General features: G+C 45.6%; 2 protein-coding genes across 4 annotated transcripts; both read left to right on the top strand.

Annotated features, from left to right (window-relative positions):
- The first annotated feature begins 675 nt into the window (after positions 1-675).
- On the top strand, positions 676-14,051 carry ano7 (anoctamin 7). Its single transcript, XM_047593623.1, has 24 exons — positions 676-707; positions 1,399-1,496; positions 2,463-2,520; positions 2,876-2,997; positions 3,084-3,191; positions 3,275-3,411; positions 3,492-3,549; positions 5,917-6,027; positions 6,120-6,285; positions 6,632-6,722; positions 6,805-6,901; positions 7,282-7,425; positions 7,547-7,684; positions 7,758-7,853; positions 7,967-8,069; positions 9,451-9,562; positions 9,775-9,829; positions 9,966-10,063; positions 10,191-10,384; positions 10,806-11,011; positions 11,091-11,236; positions 11,749-11,839; positions 12,310-12,429; positions 12,511-14,051. Exons 2-24 carry the CDS (start codon positions 1,407-1,409, stop codon positions 12,661-12,663), a joined length of 2,694 nt encoding a protein of 897 aa, XP_047449579.1. The 5' UTR covers positions 676-707; positions 1,399-1,406; the 3' UTR covers positions 12,664-14,051.
- A 921-nt stretch (positions 14,052-14,972) lies between these two features.
- eif4h (eukaryotic translation initiation factor 4h) lies at positions 14,973-22,988 on the top strand. 3 transcript variants are annotated; one of them, XM_047593630.1, is made up of 8 exons: positions 14,973-15,121; positions 17,997-18,184; positions 18,303-18,367; positions 18,864-18,963; positions 19,690-19,773; positions 20,071-20,232; positions 20,370-20,485; positions 22,396-22,988. In XM_047593630.1, the coding sequence occupies exons 1-8, from the start codon at positions 15,057-15,059 to the stop codon at positions 22,399-22,401; spliced, it is 786 nt and encodes a 261-aa protein (XP_047449586.1). In that variant the 5' UTR covers positions 14,973-15,056; the 3' UTR covers positions 22,402-22,988. The 3 variants fall into 3 exon arrangements, with proteins under 3 accessions (XP_047449586.1, XP_047449588.1, XP_047449585.1); XM_047593632.1 differs by lacking the exon at positions 19,690-19,773; XM_047593629.1 differs by lacking the exon at positions 22,396-22,988 and having other exon boundaries at positions 20,370-20,509.
- The last annotated feature ends 568 nt before the right edge of the window (positions 22,989-23,556 follow it).

Genomic DNA, 23,556 nt, shown 5'->3' with positions numbered 1-23,556 from the left:
TCTAGTTGATGATAATTAATTATAAACTTTAATTGATCCAAAGTCAACTCATTTAACATTTAATTCATTCAAGGTTCAATTAACGGGTTCAGTTTCACCAGAAACCTGTCAATTAGCACCTCAAAGCTGAAAGGCCTCCTTTTCATCCAGTTCACATGTGACCAAGAAGTCGTGTTAATTAATAATTAATAGTTTAAAAAAATATTAAGTTGCCTTATTAATTGGACTCTGATTAACTGAACCTGGGAAGTTGCCTTAAAAAGTAGAAACATCTTCATACTCAGAGAGGTGCCTGAACGCCTCATTCTCAGTGAGGTCCCTGAACGCCTCATCCTCAGACAGGTCCCTGAATGCCTCATGTTCCTATTGGAACTTGAACACCTCATCCCAAGTGTCAATAATTAATAAACCATTGAACTGTCAACAGTTGTCAGGATTTATCAGGACATTCAGTCTCATTTGAGTTATAACATAACTTGTTCTCATTCTCGTATTTAGTCTTTTAGTGTAGTTCCTGTTGAGTTTCAGTGAAGGAGAGTGAGCTCGAGCCAACAGGAAGGGAGTGCTTGTTTTTATTAGAGCCATGTGGGCGGGGCTTAAACCGGGGGAGGGGCGGGGCTTGTCAGGGTTTCAGTCTTGAAGCTGGAAACCAACAAGAAGCTTCAGACTCTTCAGCTTCACCTGAACCTCCAGAGACTCCAGCTCAGGTGAGGAGAGACGCTTCTGATTCATCGATAACTCAAGGTTCGAGTTTTAAGGATTATTTGAGCTGTGATGAACTTTAAGGAACAGTTTAATTATTTAGAGACGGGTTCAGTATTTAAGTTGTTGTTTTGGCTTCATAGTTCTACTTTAAGGTTATATAAATAGTTTAAAATGTGAACCGTAAGAAAAAGACTAAATGTTTCTGTCTAAATTATTAATCATTCTCAGCTACTGACTCCCTGTCCACTTCATTAGGTTCTGCAGTCAGTGCATTCTGACCTAATGACTGAAACAGTCTATCAGGGCTACGGTTATTAATAAAAACCTGACCCATTAAACATGCACGCAGCATTTTATTTTTTATTTTTATTTCACATTAAACAAGCTTTTTGACTTTTCTATTGAGTTAGTTTGGAATAAAAGATGAACCCAGGCAGAAAAAAAATATCTCATTTCTTTGAAAGGGTTTCAATGAATAATCTTTGACATCCCGTCTGTCCACTTCATTAGTTACACTAGTGAAGCCTTTCTGATCTAAATAAAGATAATAATTGAGCTGGATGATGATTATGGAGGATCCAGGAGTTAAATGAAAACGCAGGTGTAACTTATGAAGTGGCCTCTTATTACAGCTGTTCTTTCTGTTTGTTTTTTTGTCACGTAAAGTTTAAACCAGCTGAGACTTGGTTTTAGTTTGCAGGATGAGGAAGAGGTCGGAGCAGAGGGAGGACGGAGCCACACTCATCTCCATGGAAACCGAACCGGATAGCAACTATGGCAGCATCACCACGGTAACGGCAGATTTCAATAACACGTTGATTGAATGAGATTTCGACTGAGAAGCCCCTGATGTGAAGTTAACGGAGGAGTTCCTCAGGGCGACGTCACGGAGCCTCTGTTCTTTCCTTTAACTTTAAATCTTTTCGTTCTCTGTCAGAACCTCAAAACTCAACAAAAATGTCAACAAATAGATTTTTCATCAATGTTTTACCTGTAGCTCGAAGTTTCCTCTGAAAAATAAAAAACAAGAAATTCTCAAAGATTATTTAAATGTTCGCTTTTTTTTTCTTAAGGTTCCAACTGAGTAATAAAATCAGTTTGAACATTTCTTAATATTAATTAATAAATTGTTAAAATGAATGAAATCCTTCATTAGATGTTTGTTTTCTAACCTATGAAGTGGATATAAAAAGATAAATAAATAAATGTTTTAATATTTTAAATTTAAAAACTACTGAAATACATGAAGGAAAAGAGTCTCTAAAATAAAATGGTCTCAGACCGAGTGTCTCCTCTCAGTTTGTCTCTGACTGAGTGATGGACACATGATGTTTGCCCTGGTCTTAGCGTTGTGTCTTTCATCGTCTTCATTAACAACAATGGAGACGAGAAACTTCAGGAAGCTTCGGATGAAACCTGATAAGGAAACATTCAACAAACAGGGGACAAACAGAGAACAAACAGAGAATGAAACTAAACCAACAAGAACTAAAAACAAACCAAGAAATGAAAGAGACACACATTAAACTCTGTCTCCAGACCTGGTCTCAGTCTGTGTGTAAATCAGCAGCAGCGCCACCATGTGGTCAGTAGAATAATGTATCAGCTGCTGACTCTGATGGATCTCTACCTACCACTGGACCAGAACCAGGACCACATGGAGACATGATCCAGATTTAGGAACCAGATGAAAAGAGGGGAAGGAAGGAGGCCAGATAATAAACTGATGTAAATTAAATTGTATTTAAATTTCCCAGAATGCACCAGTTCTGCCTCCAAACAGAAACGTCTTCAGTGATGGATCGACTCGAATCGGTGAGTAAAACTAAATAAATAATAAAACAACAAAAGACCCAATGTTCTAAGATGATATAAAATGATTTAAAGCACTTTGTTTTAGATGAAATTATGAAGTTTTAGAAAGATTAAAAATCTAAAATAGTCTATAAATACTTGGAAAACTGTGCTTTGAAAAATCACATTATTATGATAAACATACAAAGTGCATTCTTAAAAACTACTGGATTAAATTGGAGTTTAAAAGCTAAGCTTAGCATAGTGTAGCTTAGCTTAGTTTAGTTTATCTCAACTTAGCTTAGCGTAGCGTAAGAACTGTTTGGGCGCAGAGGATTTTATAAAAAGGAAGGAACGCTGTGCTCCAATTGGACAGATTTTGTGCTGGTGTGGGAGGAGCCTCTGGACTCAAAGGAAGAGAGCACAGGTGTTGGCCCCGCCCACAAGAGGGAGGAGTTTCTGAAGAGACTGAGACAATCTGGACTACTGCAGGAGCAGGTGAACAAAACAGCACCTCCTTCTCCTCTTTCTCCTCCTCCTCTTCCTCCTCCTCAACATCTTCCTCCTCCTCGTCTTGTCCCCAGAAATCTGTCCTCCAGTCAAAGACGAGGACGTCCTTTGTCCTCCTCAGCGCCCCCTGGAGCGTCCTGTGTTACTACGCCGAGGAGATCAGTCTCCGTGTTCCTCTGCAGGTACGTCGCCGTCTTCTGTCTTCCTTGTCCTCTGGACTCTGACCAACACTCTCCTCCAACACGTCTCCGTCCTCCGTCTCCAGGTGGTCAACGCTCCCATCGTCAACTGGTCCGAGAAGGTCCTGTCCAAGCTGTCCATCCCCAACCCTCTGTCCCAGGATGTCCCCAACCCCCCTCCAGACTACTACACCTGCCAGTTCAGGACCAACAAGCTGCAGAGGTCCAGACCGTCTCGGTCTTAGTTTATGTCCTCATGGTCTGTCCTCCAGTCTGAGTCCATCTTTCTGTCTCTGTCTCCAGGTTCCTGGGCAGCGAGGACAAAGACACATTCTTCAAGACGTCCCAGAGACACCAGGTGGTGAGTCCAGACATCTCCAGGACTGAATCCTGGAGCCTCACTTAGCTCCCTATTATTATTATTATTGTTATTATTATTATTATTATTGTTAGTAGCAGTAGTAGTAGTAGTAGTAGCAGCAGTAGCAGCAGTAGTAGCAGTAGTAGCAGTAGTAGTAGTAGTAGCTGCTAAAATTAAATTTTTTTTTTCTTGTTTCCCAAAAATGTTTAAATATGGCTTTGGTTATTATGCTATTAGGTTAATGATGGATGAATGAATAAATGAATGAATGAAGGAAGGAAGGAAGGAAGGAAGGAAGGAAGGAAGGAAGGAAGGAAGGCTTTATTTCCAACATGAGAAAACAAAATAGTCAAAACAGTGAAAACTATGGTGTGAAATGGTGAGTGTCTTTTTTTCTTAGAAAACCCACTAGTTGAGAATCATTCTTCTATTGGACCCAGATGCAGTATCCTCCATACGCAGCTACAACAGTGTGAGTCATTTCTACTGGTACCACTAGGCGACGCTGTGTCTTCTTACCAGCTGGGTTCATTTGTTTCTCGCCTAAATTCCACCAAAGACGAGTCGTCCAAATGTCTGTGTCTCCAAACCTCCTCAGTTAACCTGACCCACAACTATCAGTTAGATACCAAGTTACCAAGAGGACCAATCACAGCTGTGGTTACATTAAACACTAACGAGGACCAATCACAGCCCTGGTTACATTAAACACTAACGAGGACCAATCACAGCCCTGGTTCCATTTAAACACTACGAGACACACATTTACATTAAACACTAACGAGGACCATCACAGCGTCATCTGGAAGGCAAAACGAGGCACAAGCTGTCATTAATAAGGACATCACGCTCTGGTTCATTAAAGGCCATAGGCTTTAAACACTAACGAGGACCAATCACAGCGGCATTTCCCAATGGTTCAGCTTGTCATTAAACACTAACGAGGACCAATCACAGCTCTGGTTACATTTATACACTAACGAGGACCAATCACGGCTCTGGTTAGATTCCTGGGCAGGTTAACGACGATGCGCAAACTGTGGGTTAGATTAAATTGTGCTGCATGTGGCCCCCAAACTCAAATGACCATGATCTACCAGGAAGAAATAAATCCTGATTGATGGAGAAACGTTTGGAAGAAAAGCAGCAGTAGAACTCAGGGCTGTGTTTAATAGTGGAAGGAAGAGCATTTCACACCATGGACAATGTGAAGGGAACTCAAGGGACTGGGACTGAACAGAAAACCACTGATCAGGGAGGACAACCGGGAAAAAAGGCTCCAGTCTGACAGGGAGCAGCACAAAGACTCTGGAGACCAGACCTGAACCCCATAGAGAATGTTTGGGATGAAATAAATCTGGAGACATTGGACGAGCTTCTTATTGAATCAGTGGAGTCAAAGCTGGAGGAGCTCCGCCCACAGACTAGAGGGGAGGAGCTCCACAGGCTAGAGGGGAGGAGCTCTGCCCACAGACTAGAGGGGAGGAGCTCCGCCCACAGACTAGAGGGGAGGAGCTTTATTTTGTGTGTAAACTCATCCTGAAGACAGAGTTTGACTCTGAGCTGACGGGTCTGAACCAAGTCCTCTGATGTCCAGGATGTTTCATTCATCAGACGGATGCTGCAGGCGGCGACGCCTCATCAGCAAACACAATTAGCAAACACTCACACACACAAACACACATCATCAAACACACACACATTAAACACACACACACAGACACACACAGACAAACCCATATTTAACCCTTCATAGGGTTTTCAATGAAATACTTTAACCCTAGAGTGTTATCATAGGACACAAGAAGACTTTAAAAAAAAACATTGTAACATTTTTCATATTCCTTTATTTTCTTTCCTGAGTTAAATCCAGATGAATGAATGTCTCATATCTGGTTCCTGGTCTCATGTCTGGTTCCTGGTCTCATATCTGGTTCCTGGTCTCATATCTGGTTCTGGTCTCATATCTGGTTCCTGGTTCCTGGTCTCATATCTGGTTCCTGGTCTCATATCTGGTTCCTGGTCTCACATCTGGTTCCTGGTCTCATATCTGGTTCCTGGTCCTTAATCTAATGTAAACATGTATTTGTCACATTAGAACATCATCAACATCATCACATTAGAAACATTAGGACACTTGTTCTTCTTCATGGTTCCTGATAAACCAGTTCAGAGGGGGGACCTTGTAGACCACATTAGACCCTGATTAGACCTGAGGATGTTTCCTGGATCTTCTCTGATTGGCTCAATGAAAACCACATGACAATAAACCTCACTGAGAGGAACCAGGAACCACGTTACCACATATGGTTCCTGGTTCCTGGTTCCTGGTCCATGGAGGGTTAAAGTCTGGATCTGTTCCTGCAGCTCTATGAGATTCTGGCCAGGACTCAGTACGGATCAGTGAAGAAAGGGGAGGTGGGAATCGACCGACTCATCAGTGAACAGGTCTTCACTGCTGCCTACCCCCTCCACGAGGTGAGTCCAGAACCCAGAACCCTGAACTCTAAACCCTGAGCCCTGAACTCCAGACTGAGGTCCAGTCTTGACTCTGTGTTGCTGGTGTACAGGGAGACTTCCAGCGGCCCAACCCCCCGGTGCCCCCCCAGTGTCTGGGTCTGAGGCAGATCCTGTATTCATACTGGGCCCGCTGGTCCTGCTGGAGACGCTACCAGCCCCTGGACCACATCAGGGAGTATTTTGGAGAGAAGATAGCGCTTTACTTTGCCTGGCTCGGTAACTATGGCAACGGCAGCAACATCTGCTACAGTTTCTGACTATAGTTACTATGGTTATCGTTTATGACTGTAGTTACTATGGTGACGGTATCTGTAGCCATCGTTTCATTGTAGCTTCTGTGGTTGTCTTTACTCAAAATGGTTCCTATGGTAACAGTTTCCAGCTGCAGTTTCTATGGTTACATTGTCTGACAGTATGTTCTATGGCAACAGTCTCTGTTCATAGAGAGTTTTCAGTTTCTGTCGTTACCATTTCTAACTATTGTTCCTGTGGCAACACCTTTGAATGTAGTTTCTACGGTGACTGTGTCTAACTCTGGTTTCCGTGGTAACTGTGTCCCTAGGTTTCTACACCGGCTGGCTGGTCCCCGCGTCTCTCGTTGGGACCGTCATCTTCCTGGTCGGTTTTTGGCTTGTGGCGACTGATGTTCCAGCGTCAGTAGAAACGTTGTCACGTCGCTGATTCGCTGACGAGTCTCAGATTTAAATCTGACTTTAACTGTTTCTTTGTTTGTAGGAAAGAAGTTTGTCAAAGTGGAGACAGATTCATCATGTGTCCCATCTGCAACATGTGCAAACTCTGGAACTACTCCAGCATCTGTGTCACCTACAAGGTACCTGTCCTCCCGTCCTCCTCTCTACCCGTCCTCTCTACCTGTCCTCCCGTCCTCCTCTCTACCTGTCCTCCCGTCCTCCTCTCTACCTGTCCTCCTCTCTACCTGTCCTCCTCTCTACCTGTCCTCTCGTCCTCCCCTCTACCTGTCCTCCCGTCCTCCTCTCTACCTGTCCTCCCGTCCTCCTCTCTACCTGTCCTCCCATCCTCCTGTCCTCCCGTCCTCCTCTCTACCTGTCCTCCCATCCTCCTCTCCACCTGTCCTCCCCTCCTCCTCTCTACCTGTCCTCCCGTCCTCCTCTCTACCTGTCCTCCCGTCCTCCTGTCCTCCTCTTCTCTGAGTCCATAGTAAAAGCTCCAGGTGATTTAATCTGTCTTCAGGCTGGTCTCCTGTTTGACAACGGAGGGACAGTGTTTCTCAGTGTCTTCATGTCTCTGTGGGCCGTCACCTTCCTGGAGTACTGGAAGAGGACATGTTCTGCTCTGTCTCACCGCTGGGACTGCTCCGAGTTCCAGGAAATAGAGGTGGGACCCCCCCAGACTCCCAGATTAACCCCAAACACCTAGCGACACACTGGCCAGTAGTTGCCATGGTAACGGTTTCTGACTGAATATCGTGAGTCGTTTTCTGACTGTCGTCCTCCAGGAACGACCTCGTCCAGAATTCACCGCCATGGCTCCGATGACGGTGAGGAACCCAGTGACCGGAGCTGAAGAACCTTACTTCCCTGAAAAAAAGCGGTTCAACCGGACCCTGACTGGCTGCACGATCATCGTCGTCATGGTGAGTCACCTGACCTCTGACCTCTGACCTCTCTTCACCTGATCAATGAGCTGACGTTGTCCTTCCTGTGCAGGTAACAGTGGTGCTGATGTTTCTCATCGCCATCATTTTGTATCGAACAATCCTCAGCATCGTCATCTACAAGTCTACCAACATCGAATTGTTATATGTGAGTCCCACGCGACCTTCCTGTTCCCTCTGGTAGAACGTAGCATGGCTCCAGGACAGTTCCCTGAGGAACGCCACATATCTCTGTTTAAAAAGTGTCTTCTCTGTGTCCAGGCCGGGAGGATCGCCAGTCTCTCAGGATCAGTGTTGAACCTGGTGGTCATTCTCATGTTGTCCAGAGTTTACATTGCACTGGCCCACATCCTCACCCGCTGGGGTGAGTCAGCGTCACCCCCACTGACAATATGTCATGATTCAGATTTGGTGTTTTTAAAGACTGATCTGATATTAACCCGACAAAGTCTACACTCTTCTCACTGAGTCTCTGTTTCTACTTTAGTAGAAACTTCAGCCTATAGATCAGTTTTTAACTAGTGTTTCTAGATCAAGTAGAACTAGACCGGTTCTAAATAACTGAGTCTTTCTCCTGAATATTGTCGTCATGTTTGGTTCACGGAGGAAAACGCTAGCAAGAGGAGAGAGCTAGCCGGAGGAGAGAGCTAGCCAAAGGAGAAAGCTAGCAGGAGGAGAGAGCTAGCCAGAGGAGAGAGCTAGCAAGAGGAGAGAGCTAGCAGGAGGAGACAGCTAGCAAGAGGAGAGAGCTAGCCAGAGGAGAGAGCTAGCAGGAGGAGAGAGCTAGCCAGAGGAGAGAGCTAGCAGGAGGAGAGAGCTAGCCAGAGGAGAGAGCTAGCCGGAGGAGAGAGCTAGCAGGAGGAGAGAGCTAGCCGGAGGAGAGAGCTAGCAGGAGGAGAGAGCTAGCTGGAGGAGAGAGCTAGCATGAGGAGAGAGCTAGCAGGAGGAGAGAGCTAGCCGGAGGAGAGAGCTAGCAGGAGGAGAGAGCTAGCTGGAGGAGAGAGCTAGCAACAGGAGAGAGCTAGCAGGAGGAGAGAGCTAGCAGGAGGAGAGAGCTAGCAGGAGGAGAGAGCTAGCAACAGGAGAGAGCTAGCATTGAGGAGAGAGCTAGCAGGAGGAGAGAGCTAGCAGGAGGAGAGAGCTAGCAACAGGAGAGAGCTAGCATGAGGAGAGAGCTAGCAGGAGGAGAGAGCTAGCAGGAGGAGAGAGCTAGCAATAGGAGAGCTAGCCAGCTACACATGATAGAAAGAAACAACATGACAGCCTCTTTCCTATTGGTGGAAACATGCATCCATCAACCAATCAGGACATGATGTGTCAGTGGTTGCTAAGCAACAGTGAGGCTATATTCAGTCTATGGAGACAGGAGACAGTTTAGAGACATTCAGACATTATTACTGGTTGGACACCTGATAGTTGTGGACATGGTCCTAAATAGTTTTAATGGAAATAGTTTTAAATAAGTAAATGTGTTGATCAGCTTTAGAAATGTCCAGGTTAGATTTACATTCTAAGTTCTAGAAATGGTTGGTTCAACATGTTTGTGGTTTTCTAACTTGTTCCTCCTGGTTCTGATGGTTTTAACCAGGAACCAGGTGAAACAGTTTTTAACAGGAAGTAGAAAGAGAAAACCAGAAGGAGAATGAAAAATATTGTTGTGTTCATTAGTGCATTCTTTCTTTGGTGTTAGCATTAGTTAGCTTAGCATATCAGAGCAGTGTGTTCACTTTGTTTGTTTCTGTCAGAGATGCATCGAACTCAGACTCAGTACGAGGACATGTTCATCCTCAAGGTCTTCATCTTCCAGTTTGTCAACTTCTACTCGTCTCCGATTTACATCGCTTTCTTCAAAGGAAGGTCGGTTGTTTTATCTTTCCTTCGACGCTAGGCTCTGGTATGCGATGCTGTTCTGTTCTATTTTAATTAGATTCTACGCTATACAATGCTATTATATGCTATGTTGTGCTATGCGTGTGCTTATACTCTACACTACGCTATTCTATGCTATGCTATGCTATGCTATGCTATTCTACTTCTATTCTCATGTCAACAATTTGCTTGTTGCTAAGGTTTATTGGTTACCCTGGAAAATACAACACTCTGTTCGGAGTCCGTAATGAAGATGTGAGTCTGATGAAGATGAAGATGCTCTCATGTTAAAGTTGTGTACTGTATATATATAAATATATATATGTGTAAACATGGGAACTGATGTCTTTGTGTGTTTGTCTCTGTGATGAATCCGGGGGTGGGGGGTCAGTGTGGGGCTGGCGGGTGTCTCATTGAACTGGCTCAGGAGCTGCTGGTCATCATGGTGGGAAAACAGCTGATCAACAACATCCAGGAGTTCATCTCCCCGTAAGATACAACACAAACACAACCCCAGACAGTTGGTCTTGGTTCAAGTTATTAAATGTGGGTTAATGAGACGATTTTTATCAGAGGGTTAATACACTGAGCTAAAACGAGTCTCTTTATTTGGCAGGAAGGTGAAGACGTGGTGGCAGAAGAGGAAACTGAGTCCTCAGGTAAAGAAGAAGAAGGAGGAGGAGGAGGAGGAGGAGGAGGGAGGAGAAGAGGTCCAAAGGAAAGCGGGGGGGCAGGAGGAGGTTTTTCCCTGGGAGGCCGACTACCAGCTACTGGTCTGTGAGGGACTCTTCAGTGAATACCTGGAGATGGGTGAGTCCTGATCCAGATCTTTACCGGACCAGTTCCCAACAGAACAATGTCAGGTTTGACTTAAACTGGAGGCTTAGCTTAGCCTAGCTTAGCCTTCTCTACTCTAGCCTCCACTATGCTAGCTTAGCCTAGCTTAGCCTTCTCTACTCTAACCTCCCCTATGCCTAGCCTAGCTTAGCCTTCTCTACTCTAGCCTCCACTAGCCTAGCCTAGCTTAGCCTTCTCTACTCTAGCCTCCACTACACTAGCCTAGCCTAGCTTAGCCTTCTCTACTCTAGCCACCACTATGCTAGCTTAGCCTAGCTTAGCCTTCTCTACTCTAGCCTCCACTAGCCTAGTGGGTTTCAGGGAGGAAACAGGTGACTGTGATACATCTAGATGGGTCTAGTTCCGGGGTAACGGTGCTTCCTCCCGTCCTCAGTGCTCCAGTTCGGCTTCATCACCATCTTCGTGGCAGCGTGTCCTCTCGCTCCTCTCTTTGCTCTCATCAACAACTGGGTGGAGATCCGACTGGATGCCCAGAAGTTTGTGACCGAGTACCGCCGCCCTGTAGTGGAGCGAGCTCAGGACATCGGCATCTGGTTTTCCATCCTGCAGTTCATCACTCACATGGCCGTCCTCAGCAACGTAAGAGTCTCCGTATCTGATGAAGCCTCCTGGTTGAATGTTCTATGATCTGGTCTCTCTCTGTCCCCTGTGGTTCCAGGCCTTCCTCATAGCGTTCACCTCATCCTTCGTGCCTCGTCTCTACTACCGCTACACCAGAGACAGCACTCTGAGCGGCTACACCAACTTCACCCTGGCAACGTCCCCACTCAGCTACAGCCCGCAACACAACAACACCTCCTGCAGGTGACTTCAGCATCGTTAGTTTGTGATGCTGGATGATACTGAAGGCTGATATTCAGTCATTTCACCACAATACTCTCCTAGCCTAACCTAACCCCACCCTACCATACCATACCATACCCCACCCCACCATACCATACCATACCATACCCTAACCTAACCACACCCTACCATACCACACCACACCACACCACACCCCACCATACCATACCATACCCTACCATACCATACCATACCATACCATACCATACCATACCATACCATACCATACCATACCATACCATACCCTAACCCTAACCCTAACCCTAACCCCACCCTACCATAGCCTATGTGACATTTCTCATTGACACAGAGGAATGAATGTGAGGAAAAATGAACAGCACTGACCTTAGGTCCGAGCTCATGTCCGAGTTTACTGCACCTTAAACAGATATGTGGCATCCTGGGCCACAACAGCGTATTCTTGGTTTGATTTTCCTTTGATTTCCGGTGTTTGATTGATTGTGTTGTTGCAGGTATCGAGGTTTCCGCAATGAAAATGGCGAATTACTGCCAGAGTACTTTCACCTCCTGGCTATACGACTCAGTTTCATCATCATCTTTGAGGTTGGTGTCTCTCGTGCTTCAGGTTCATTTGAATTGAGGTTTTAATGATGTGTCCGGGTCTAAGAGTCAATCCTTGGTAGTGAACCATAGAGTCAGATTAGAAAATTGCGGAGATAGAGAAGAAGCTGGAAATATTAAAGAGGTGAACAGGGCAGATACTGATGGAGAGAATAAATCGCATGAGAACATTTCTACTGTTTGTTCACTGTGTTTGGATTTTGCTTGTGTGGATTTCTTACAGTGTTTTATTAATTTGCTTTTATAATTGAATAACTGAACAAAATGAGAGAATTATTGGGCTTCTCATAAGAACTTTGTATTTGCTGTGTTGGGCTAAAATATTAAGCTACAAATGAGATACTAAATAAAGAGTCGACCTGTCCATCACTGGAAGGTTTAATGACCTAAAGAAGGCGTCCATCCCTCCATCCATCCATTCCTCCATCCATCCGTCCATCTGTCTTCCACAGCACGTCGTCTTCTTCATCGGCCGTCTGATAGACATGATGGTTCCTGACATCCCAGAGGAGGTGCAGATGAAGATGAAGAGGGAGCACTACATGGCTAAAGAGGCTCTGGCTGAGAACCAGGTAGAACAAAGCTACAGGTTCACATTCGTCTCTTTTTGGTTTAGAGAGTTGTGGTTCTACTGTTGTGTTCTGTGTTTCTAGTCTTTGGGGAAAACCATGATTCCTGTTGACAGTGATGTCGTGTCCGGTGACGTCCGAAGGCGAGGAACCAAGATCCCACCACCACAGAGTGACTCTCCTCCACCAAACCTGAAGGAGATCCCAGAGGACACCGTCCCACCAGACACTTACTAAGAGGATTCCTTTGATTCAGGGCTCTGTTGGTGACGAATGTCTCTAGAAAAGCTGCAGCTTCGTCCCAAAGGCCTTGATGTTTGCCAACAGTTGGTTCACCATCTTATCTGGAAGCAGCAGACCTTTGATGCTAACTTTCTTTTTTCTACTTGACGTAGCCGTGACAGTTGAAGGGTCAAAGCAGATTTTATTCGGACATTTAAGTGTCGGCTGCATCCACTTTCAAAGCTGTTTGTCGTGATGGTTCCTCCCATCAAGAGTACCAGCATCACACATCCTGGCCTGTAATGGTTTGTTCCATTTGTACTTGGAAGTATGAATTTACAAGTTCCCAGTTAGAACTGTCAACTATAACATCCCGAAGTCGGATTTCCTGCTCAGAAAGTCGTAGAATCCTCACTACGTCTGAGTAGTTTCCAAGATGGCCGCCCCAAGATCCTTTAATATTCTGTTTATTAGCTCTTCTGATTAGTTGTTGTTGCATTAAGTTATTTTTCCACATACATGTGTTAAAATGCTGTTCTAGTGTAATTTAAGTGTTTCATGTGTTATATATATAAAACAACATCCTGGTAAAACCAGAACAGAGACAAACTGGGACTAATGGTGGATTTTATCTGCTATTAAAACCTTTGAATATTTTTATAGATTTCTGCCTCGTGTGGTCTCGTAGATTCATAACTGAAATAATTCTAGTAAAAACTCATGAGTTGGTTCCAGTTCTGTTTATTTACAACTAAATATCCTAAACTTAGCTTCAAATTATACTAAAAATAGTTAATATTAAGATTTTAATTTCATCATCGTCATCATCCTCCTCTTCTTCTTTTTCTTCTTCTTCCTCTTCTTCTTTGAGCTTTAATGGTAGTTGACAGACATCTAAAGATGCTGCCACCATGAGTTGAGAAAAGGAACTGCATGCTCCATTTGTGCTCTGGCCCAATACAACATATCTTGGACAAAAAGAGGGGTCTGGACTTGGGACTTTGGACTTTGGACACGTCTGCACACCTCTACAACGTCTGAGAGTTCTTTGCTAGAAATAAGAACCACAAGACTTCACAAGAAGTCCTCAAGACCAACTAGATTTCAACAAGGTGTTCACAAGAGACCGTCCCCTCTCCTAGATGTGTACAGATACAGAAGACGTGAAGGAGCTGCAGACATCTTGTAGGCTAAAAGAACTTAAAATGGTTGAGATGACGTTCTACAAACCAAAAGATCTTCACATCATGGGTTAGATACTTAACTGGAGGCCTGGAGGTGATGATGACTGCACGGGTCCTCCAGGGCTCTGCAAAGAAAATGTCTCTTGAGATGAATTAACGTCAGTGTTTTCTGTAAAAAGATAAATGTATATCTTAAATAAATAAACACTTTTGTTTTTACTTCCTTTCTACGTGATGTTTTAGTCCAGTAACAGCTCATCCTGGACAGACTTTAGAAACTCACTTAGCACATGACTGTAGACTGAGGTCTGATCTTATACTCTGTCCAGACAAAAAAAATGTCACAGCTCCGCAGGTAAAATGACAAATTCATGAAGTGTGTAAAACCACTTCAGGTGTATCCCCCATGAAGCTCAACCAGAGCAAAGAATGGCTCTTTTGAGGAATCTAAATCACCGGTGTCAGACATGTGGGCCATGAGCCAGAAGTGGCCCAGTAGAGGTTCTGGCCCGTGGGATGAGGAAAGCAAAAATTACATTTAAGACATTAATGGCAATTATTCAAATAAAAGTAGCTGCTGCTCCATATTGGAGCCTACAGCTATGCATCCTGTATCCTTCTGCCTCATCCGTCATAATGTGCTAATCTCTCTCTTTTTCAAGGCAACTGCAAAATGTAAATGTTTGTTTCATTTGTTTTGCTTTTGATTTTCTTGTACTGATCCCTTGTGTTGAGCTTTTTCTTGAAAAAGATAAAAAAAAATTTAATAATACATTTAATAATAAATAAAAATAACTGCTATTCAGAGGTTTTAAACAGATTTAGTGAGAGTTGTGGATATAACACTACACTAAGTTCCACTTCTTTTTCTTAGGAACTGTCCAGTTGTTCATTACATGTTTTATAACAGTGCAGTGGAATCAAAACACTTCTCTTTGCACTAAGACAAAGAGAAACATCTGAGGTTGTCGTGTCCAAACTTTTGACTGGACATTTGCTTTAAACTTATATTTATTTTTAAATGTTAAGCCTGTATATGGGGTCGCTGTGGTTGCAAGTTTGAATTTCAATAAGTACCCTATAAAGGGTAAAACGTTATATTTATTTTTTAAATGTTCAAATGAACCTTTTGTCAGCGTGTTTCCGGTCAGGCGCTGTGCGGGCAGCTCATCCTGCCCCCTCAGTGACGTGTAGGACCTCCTCCTCCGACACACAGCAGCAGTAATGGCGGACTACGACACCTACGATGAGCGGGACCGGGCCTACGGCAGCTTCGGCGGCGGTAGAGGGTGAGTCTCCGCTCCTCACGGCAGCTCCGCGGTGTTCTCCACACAGAAACCCCCGCCGGGTCGTCGCTGTGTTCCCCGCTGCTCTCCGGTCCGAGACCGGGGAGCTGGATGACCAGGCCCCGGAGCTAGACACGCCCCTCGCTTGGTGAACGGGCCGCGCTGGGGTGAGAGGGAGGCGGTGGAGAGGGGTTGGGAAACACCGTTGTCGCGGAGCTAGCAGGCTAGCTGTTAGCGCTATGCTAGCTGCGCACAGACTGTGAAAGAAACATGTGTCGCGGATCGCTCAGCTGGACAGGGATGATTATTTATCTGCTTTAAATAATAATGACCCGGTCCCGGTGGGAGGCGGGATGGGGATGTCGCAGCGGGTGGAGGGTGGAGGGGTAGCGGGGCTGCAGCTGCAGGCTGCCCGCATGGCTGCATCATGTGTCCGCAGCTGCAGATTCGTCCACGCAGGGAGCGAACATGAGGCTGGAGGTCGGTCCGTCCTGCCCGGTCCCGCCCGGTCCTGCCCGGTCCGGATCACCGCGGCGTGCGTATGCTCCCCCGGCTCCACCGCTGGTTCTGGTCCGGGTGGTTAGAGATGAATGGAATGCGGAGGATGAGTGAAGCTGCTCGGACTCTGACTCGATGAGTCTACGGTCAAAGGGCTCAGCAGGAGGCCGGGTGATGGTTCTGTTCAATGAGTCTGGGCTTATTTTTTAATTAATACCCAGGGACTCAGAGGTTATTTATCTGAATATTTAAACACCTTAAAGTTTTACTGTTTTTCTCTCAAAACAGAAGCTCTAATATTTATCAGGAGCGTCTCAGTGAGAACACGAGGTTTGTCTGAGGATGGGATGTAAACAAAGATTAGTTTTAAGGGTTTAGAATCAAAATCCTTTCACTGATAAACAGAACAAATAATTATTTATGTGTAGAAACATCAGCTCCTTCCTTCCTTCCTTCCTTCCTTCCTTCCTTCCTTCCTTCCTCCCCATCATGTCTCCAGGTCTCCAGCCATGTGGTCCTGGTTCTGGTCCTGGTTCTGGTTCTGGTGGTAGGTAGAGATCCATCAGAGACAGCAGCTGATACAGTATTATACTGACCACATGGTGGCGCTGCTTAGTTTTTGATTTATTTACCTTCAGGGTCTGAAATTTAATTTAGTTTTTGACTCTCATCCAACGACCACTTTAAATGATCCATCATCTGAAACAATAAATCTTAATAAATAAATGCTGAGAAGAAACTCTCTGTTATCAGTGGATGTAGCTGTAAATAAATAAGAAGGCGTGTATCAAGCTAAGCTAACAGTTAGCACACACATATAGACTTTAAAGGATCAGTTCTTCATCTTTAAGTTTGTTGAACTGGAGCTGTGAGTTTATTCTGTCCATCACGTTGATTAGTAATGAACCTACATATAATAGCTAACGCTAGCGCTACCTAGCCACATAGCTAACAATAGCTCCTCCCAGCTAATGCTAGCCCTTCGAAGCCTTGCTCTAGTCTCCGTGGTGCGTTCATGTGCAGCTATTTTGTTCCAGACATCATAGTTTTTTATGTGTCCAGGTCCTTGATCATGTAATATTCTCATCGTGCTACTGAACATTAATGATCTTAAAGAATCTGAATATGTGGAACTCATTGGTCATGGTTTATAAAATGATCCCAGAACACACGTCTGACCCAGTCGGATCAGATTAGATTCAGCTTTAGTGTAGAGATGGACGATAAATGGATCCACAAAACGTTTTCCATTCTGACGACAAAAATCAGGTTAACATCTTCTCTACATTCAGTCTAAGATGAAACTGACCAGTGAGAGTCTAATAAACTGTAGAGATGTGAAAACAGCCACATGTCTCGACCAGAACCAGGACCAGTCCAGGACCAGTCCAGGACCAGTCCAGGACCAGTCCAGGCCCGGCTCTGCTCCTCACATGGAACGGGCTGAACCAGTTATCCAGTTAGTTTTTAATGGAGCTGCCATGAGGGGACCAGGTTTCTGGAATGATTTTACAGCTGGAGATAAAAAAAGAATTAAATGTTATGAAGATGAAATGAAGGAATTATTAGGAGCCTTGTTTTGCCTCGTGAGCGACGGCTCCGAGGACGTCGAGTTCATCACGTTTATAGTGAGTTTCATTCAGCAGTTAGAGCTGGAGCTCAGACAGAGGGACATAAGAGGGACGGGAACATATTTACAGGTAGAAACATATGTTCAGGTGAGACCACAACATCTACACAACGACTGACTGAACTGCTATCAGCATATCATGCAGATGGGCAGGAACCAGAACATTTACACAGAGGAAATGAACAGGTGATAATTAAGATACAGATAAAGTGAACATTAATAATGAGCGTGAGCTGCCTGGTGATAATAAACTAGTGGAATATTTGGTCCATACGTTCCTCAGTTTGTGTCCTGATGCAACTTTCTCACTTTCCATACGATGCTGATATTTCAGCCGATATCGGTCTGATATCAGTATGAGTCATATGTACTTTTATTACTTGTTGTTGTTGTGTGGAGTCAGTCTGAGGGAACCAGGGGTTTGTTTCTTTCCCTCTATGATCTGGTGAAAGTTCCCGTTCTGGTTGTGAGATGAGGTCGTTCGTATGAGACGTCTCTGGTTCTGTGACAGCGCAGGAAACGTGACGAGTCGCGTTCAGCAACGACGTCTTCGTCAGACTCCAGCGAGGAACATGGCCGACATCACTCCCACTCTTTGCTACCTTGTTAGCGCCTTAGCATCACACTGCTGCCGTCGTCTGGAAGGACGATGCAGGCCGATATGAGCCTGGTATCGGCCTGATGTCCAGCATCAGTATCAGATATCTGTCCTTTAAGAAAAGACTCACTGTCCCATGATCCTCTCTGCAGGCCCCGTGGCGGTGGGGGCCCCGGAGGCCCCAGGAAGCAGAAGGAGCTGCCTTCAGAGCCCCCGTTCACGGCGTACGTTGGAAACCTGCCGTTCAATACGGTGCAGGGCGACATCGACATCATCTTCAAAGAGCTCAACATCCGCAGCGTCCGGCTGGTCAGAGACAAAGAGACAGATAAGTTCAAAGGTCAGAGACGTGAAAAGATTCCACCATGATTCCATGTTAGTAAAAACTAGCCTCCTAGCTAATAGTAGCATTAGCTTCCTGGCTCCATGTCCTCACATCTTCTCTGTTTTTCTTCCAGGTTTTTGTTATGTTGAATTTGAAGATTTGGAATCTCTAAAAGAAGCTTTGACGTACGACGGCGCTGTGAGTATATCTCAACACAGAACACAGTGCGCGGCCTCTTTATTAGGTACAGCTGTGACTCCGGCCTGTTAAAGCTCAGGGAGGCTGAACGGACTGAACGTCTGGACACTGGTCTGAAAACATTTAATGGAGGAGGAGGAGATACAGATGAGTGTGAGAGCCACATAAAAAACAAATGAGAGGACGTCGATTTTTTTCATCATGCACTTCAAGAAAATCATTACATTTCGATTTTTTCTCAGAGCGCATGATGGAAAAAAACTCATTTTTTCTCTATTTCTTTACCGAAAGAAGAAAAAACGAGAAACAAAGTCTTTCCTCCATGTTTGTGTCCAGTCCTGAATTGATAGAGTAGAAGAAGAAGCACCGTTCTGCTGCCTTGTGATTGGCTGGTGAGGCTTTACTGGGCTAGGATACAGGTGTACCTAATAAAGTGGCCGGTGCGCGGTCAGGTGTGAAGGAGGGAGTGGTCTGACCTGACCTCTGACCCCTGCAGTTGCTAGGTGAGAGGTCACTGAGGGTGGACATCGCAGAGGGACGGAAGCAGGAGCGAGGAGGCGGCGGCTTCGGTTTCAGGAAAGACGACGGCGGCAGAGGTAGGAACCAGGAACCAGGAACTTCAGCAGAGAAGATGGAACGGTTCCCTCAGAGACTCTGGGCTGGACTCGCCCCCTTTACACTAACATCTATTAAAACTAAAGTTCCTCCTCTAACATCTATTAAAACTAAAGTTCCTCCTCTAACATCTATTAAAACTAAAGTTCCTCCTCTAATATTTACTAAACATATTAAAGTTCCTGGTCTCTGCTGAAGTTCAGACTAAACCTGGATTCATGTCTCCCATCGGGAGGAGGAGGAGGAGGACTCTCCATCTTTCATCCTTCATCCTTTCATCCCCTAACCCCGCCCCCTCCCTCTGTGTTCTCTGTGATTGGTCTAGACAGTCATGTGACAGCTTCTTCCTCTAACAGCTTCGCTCCGATTGGCTAACGGACGACTAACAAGCCCCGCCTCTTCAGTGCTGCTTCTTCCAGGAGGAGGTGCCTCCTCTTCCTCCTCTTCCTGTCTCTTTCACCTCCTCCCTATCTCCCCCTCTTTCTCCCCCTCTCGCCTCCTCTCTCCTTCTTATTGCTTCTAGCGCTGCCCCTCCTCTTTCTTTCCTTTCTTGTTCTTCTCTTTCACCTCCTCCTCCCTCCCCTCCGCCTCCTCTCTCTTGCTTTCCTACCTTTCTCCCCCTCTTCTCCTCCCCCTCCCTCTTTCTCTCCCTTCCCTCCTCCCCCCTCTCCTCCTCTCATGTTAAACTCCCCCGTTGTTCCCTGCAGGACGAGGAGGTTCTCGAGGAGGCCCAAGAGGAGGAGGAGGCCGCGACTCCCGGGACGACTACGAGCAACCAGGAGGAGGAGGAGGTGCGGCCAATCAGAGCAGAGCTGGGCCGGCCAATCAGACGGCAGGATTTAAAGCAGATTGATTCTAATTTAAATATTAAAGTAGCTGAAGTGTCTCCTCTAGGAGGCGCTGGACCTTCTTCTTCTTCTTCTTCTGGTTTCAAAGTGACCTTTGACCTCTTTAGCCTGAAGCTGCCTGGACTCCCCCCCCCCCCCCGTTTTCCCATCATGCCATTCACCTCATTTTCACCCTCCAGGTCCCACTTTACCTGAGGGGGCGTCCTGACTCACCCGTCTCCTCCCCCTCTCTCTCTTTAGGGTTCAGAGATGACGACTACATGGGGGGGCGGAGTCGAGGCGGCGGCGGTGGTCGCCCCGGTGACAGAAGGGGAGGAGCCGGCGGCGCAGGAGGAGGAATGGGTCGCTTCAGAGAGGGACCCCCCCGAGGAGGCGCGACAGACTTCAGGGAACCATCTGAAGGTTCCTGGCTTCATTCATTCATTCATTCATTTAGTTACTTTCATTTATATGCTGGATTATAGCAGTTATGCTAATTAGCATTAGTTATTTGTGGCGCTGCTCTCTGATTGGTCTGTTCTGTTCTGTGTCGTTTCCAGAGGAGCGAGCGCAACGTCCTCGTCTGCAGCTGAAGCCTCGAACCGTCTCCGAGCCGCTCAACCAGGTCGCCAACCCCAACTCCGCCATCTTTGGTGGCGCCAAGCCGCGAGAGGAGGTGATCTCCAGAGAAAAACCATAAGAGACTGAAAGGGGGAGGGGCCAGGGAGGGAGGGAGGGAGGGAGGGAGGAGGAGTTAAGGGTGGGAGGGAGGGAGGGAGGGAGGGAGGGAGGGGTGAGAGAACTTTAACGAGGAAAAACAAAACGAGACAAAGGAAACGCTGGCGGTGATTAAAACAGTTAGTGAAAGGCGGTAGGGAGCTAGTTAGCATTGCTACCTGGTAGTGAGCTGGTTAGCATTGCCACTCGGTAGAGCTAGTTAGCGTTCCTACCCGGTAGTGAGCTAATTAGCATTGCTATCAGGTAGTGAGCTAGTTAGCTAGCTAGCTAGCAAGCGACGGCGACGCCCCCTCCTTCCTCTTCTTCTTGTTTGCGTTCAGTATTTATTCTTAGTGCGAATAAAGAGGAAACACGATCAATAAATAAACCTGTAAACACAGCGCGCAGCTCCTAAATGCATGTCCTAGCCCCGCCCCCTGCTTCGTCCTGTAGCCCCGCCCCTTTTCCTCCTCCGGGTCAAAGGAGGTTAAACAAACAAATCCGTCGTCTTTTTAGTTTTTGTTTACTGTTGTCGTCCTAGCTGAGGCCCCGCCCCCCGTCCTCCCCCTCACCATGATTGGTCAGAGTTCCTTGTTGCCGTGGTGACATGTCAGCACAGTTTGTTTTCATTTTCAGACTGTGTACCTGAGTGGGCGGGGTTTAAACGCTGTCCTCTACAGGCTCCGCCCACTCAGGGGTACCTGCAACACATGGTGGGAAAATAGTGTTTTAGTTTTTTTTCCATTTTTTAAAAAATGAACAAAAAAGGAGGAGACTGTGGTAAAGGGGTGTGGCCTACTTTACCTTTTTTTATTTTCAGCTTTTGTCTCGTTTTATTCGTCGTCTGTAATCGTTACCACGGTTACCGACGTCACGTCATTAGATGTTCTTCGCTTCCTGTTTATTTATCTATTTAAATTTAAACAGGACGAACGGATGGAAACTTAAAATAAACCGTACTATTTATTTATTCATCCGATTCTTCTTTCTTTTTTCTCGGTTTCGATCAGTTTTTAGTTGTAAAAATATTAACAAGGTTTTGAGGGAAAGAAAATGTGTTCAATGAATGAATGAATGTTTGTTTCTCCCACGGTTCATGAAAGGATCATTTTCCTCAAACATTCAGGTTCCTGTGTGGGGGAGAAAAAAATTATTACGTTAAATTGATGAATAGAAATAAAAACGTAAAAATGCAGAGGTTGATTTATCCCACAGTCCCTGAACTCACAGGACCAGTTTAATGTTTGTCTCCGATGATCTGAACCAGGTCGGAGGTCGTCTGTGATCTTAGTCCCGTAGGAATCGTCCATGTCTGTAGTTTTTATTGTTTTTCAATGAGCTGAACTTGATTTCTGGTAACACAGAGGTTCTGAGATAAAACTAATCCAGTGGGAATCAGCACATCTGTGCTTTGGGGGGGGGGGGGGGGGGGGGGGGGGGGGGGGGGGGTCTTTTATCTGCGTCTTGTCTCTACAGAATCACGGTGTGGACAGATGTTAGGGAGGAACCAACAGACTCTAATATAGAGTTTATGATCCAGTAGAAAGTGGACATTGTCCTGTGACTCTGCAGCAGAGACACAACTATAGACACGGGGGGGGGGGGGCTAAGGTAGAACTGGTCCTGTGAGAACAGGACGTTTAACACACGGTGCAGCAGGTGGCGCTGATGCTTCTCTGTGGATGTTCGGTGGACGTGTTGTGTGTCGTTGTGATGGAGGAGGATTAAAACAGATGGAGGGAGCAGAAAAGATGACGATTAAAAACTGTTCTTTTCTTTTTTCCCCCCTTCTTTGCTTTTTGCTCCCACTTTTCTTTCTGTGTGGGACCTCTTCCCGTTTGTTCTCCTTCCACCTGTCTTTGATTGCAGCACTGACTCATTTAAACCCCTCACCATGACCAGACGGTGGCGCTAAAATCACTCGGCGCCAACAGGAAGAAATTTGAAGGTTTTCGTGCCGTTTTGGTTTTTTCTTTGTGGATCTGACGCCAAGAAAATGTTGTAAAATGACCCCCCCACCCCTCACCCCCTCCTGCAAAGTCCAAATCATCGCTGTACAATAAAAGTTGGACCTTTGGTTTGTAGCTGAAACTGTAACGTGTGCTTTCTTTGAATCTTTTAAGTTTTCCTGCAGACAGAAATCTGAGAAGTGACGCGGGGCCGGTCCAGGTGAATGTTTTCAGCCTCGTGTGGATCAGGTGAACCAACCTCACCCGCACGGTCGCTGCTCTCAGCCCTGGACGTTTTTCTTAACGAACTCTAGAATAAATCAGCAGTTTTAACTTTTTTCTCTTTTTTTTTTTTTTGTTGTTGTTGTTTTTTCCTACACTGTTTATGGCAATAAAAGTATTCTCATCGTACTCCAACCATGTGTTTGATTGGAGGGAGGGGCTCGGATTCATCTTTGGGGTTTTTTCTTCTTCCTCCAGAACTGAAGAAAATAAAGCTCCATCTGTTCCGCCTCTTGTTTTTCTCTGAGTTTATGATCATTTAACTCTAAATTCGCCTCCAGTTCAGACGGTCGGGCACAAGCGTCTTCAGGGAAACCTGGAACTCATCGAATTTAAATCTGAAATTCAGTTTTGAGTTTGAAAATTTAAACCAGAGCCTCTGAACAGTGAAGCACGGCGGCGGCAGCATCATCCTACAGGACGAGGCCTTTGAGGCCTGTAGGACAGAGAGAAACTTGGTTTATCTGAAACTAATGTTTTATTTCTCTCTCTCTCTCTCTGTGTTTTACTGTATGTTCCCATAGACTGTATATGAAAACCTAAAGTGAAGCCAAAGCAAGTAGAGCTCCCCCTGGTGGCTGAAGGCTGTAGCCCAGGTCATAAGCCCCACCCCCTCCATGTTAGTGGGAGGGACAAACTAAAACACTAAAATATGCTTTAAATAATTGTTTTCGAGGCCATGCTAACCGGCTAACAACAGCTAGGCCTAGTGCTAATAGCATATCAGATATTAGACATATTCAGACTGAACTCTTTAATCCATTTGTGATTTTATGCAGATGATTGTCTGTTCTACTTA

This window comes from Mugil cephalus, chromosome 9, assembly GCF_022458985.1.
Source record: "Mugil cephalus isolate CIBA_MC_2020 chromosome 9, CIBA_Mcephalus_1.1, whole genome shotgun sequence".
Lineage (NCBI taxonomy): Eukaryota > Metazoa > Chordata > Actinopteri > Mugiliformes > Mugilidae > Mugil > Mugil cephalus.
Note: the sequence above shows the minus strand (reverse complement) of the source record. Positions and strands in the feature narration are given on the sequence as shown.

Bases quoted from the DNA above. Each gene is read 5' to 3' on its own strand.
- ano7 (XM_047593623.1), top strand. From the start codon at position 1,407: ATGAGGAAGAGGTCGGAGCAGAGGGAGGACGGAGCCACACTCATCTCC. The intron at 6,286-6,631 runs GTAACTATGGCA...CTGTGTCCCTAG, and splicing joins GCTTTACTTTGCCTGGCTCG to GTTTCTACACCGGCTGGCTG. The intron at 7,854-7,966 runs GTGAGTCCCACG...CTCTGTGTCCAG, and splicing joins CCAACATCGAATTGTTATAT to GCCGGGAGGATCGCCAGTCT.
- eif4h (XM_047593629.1), top strand. From the start codon at position 15,057: ATGGCGGACTACGACACCTACGATGAGCGGGACCGGGCCTACGGCAGC. The intron at 19,774-20,070 runs GTGCGGCCAATC...CTCTCTCTTTAG, and splicing joins GCAACCAGGAGGAGGAGGAG to GGTTCAGAGATGACGACTAC. The intron at 20,233-20,369 runs GTTCCTGGCTTC...TGTCGTTTCCAG, and splicing joins CTTCAGGGAACCATCTGAAG to AGGAGCGAGCGCAACGTCCT.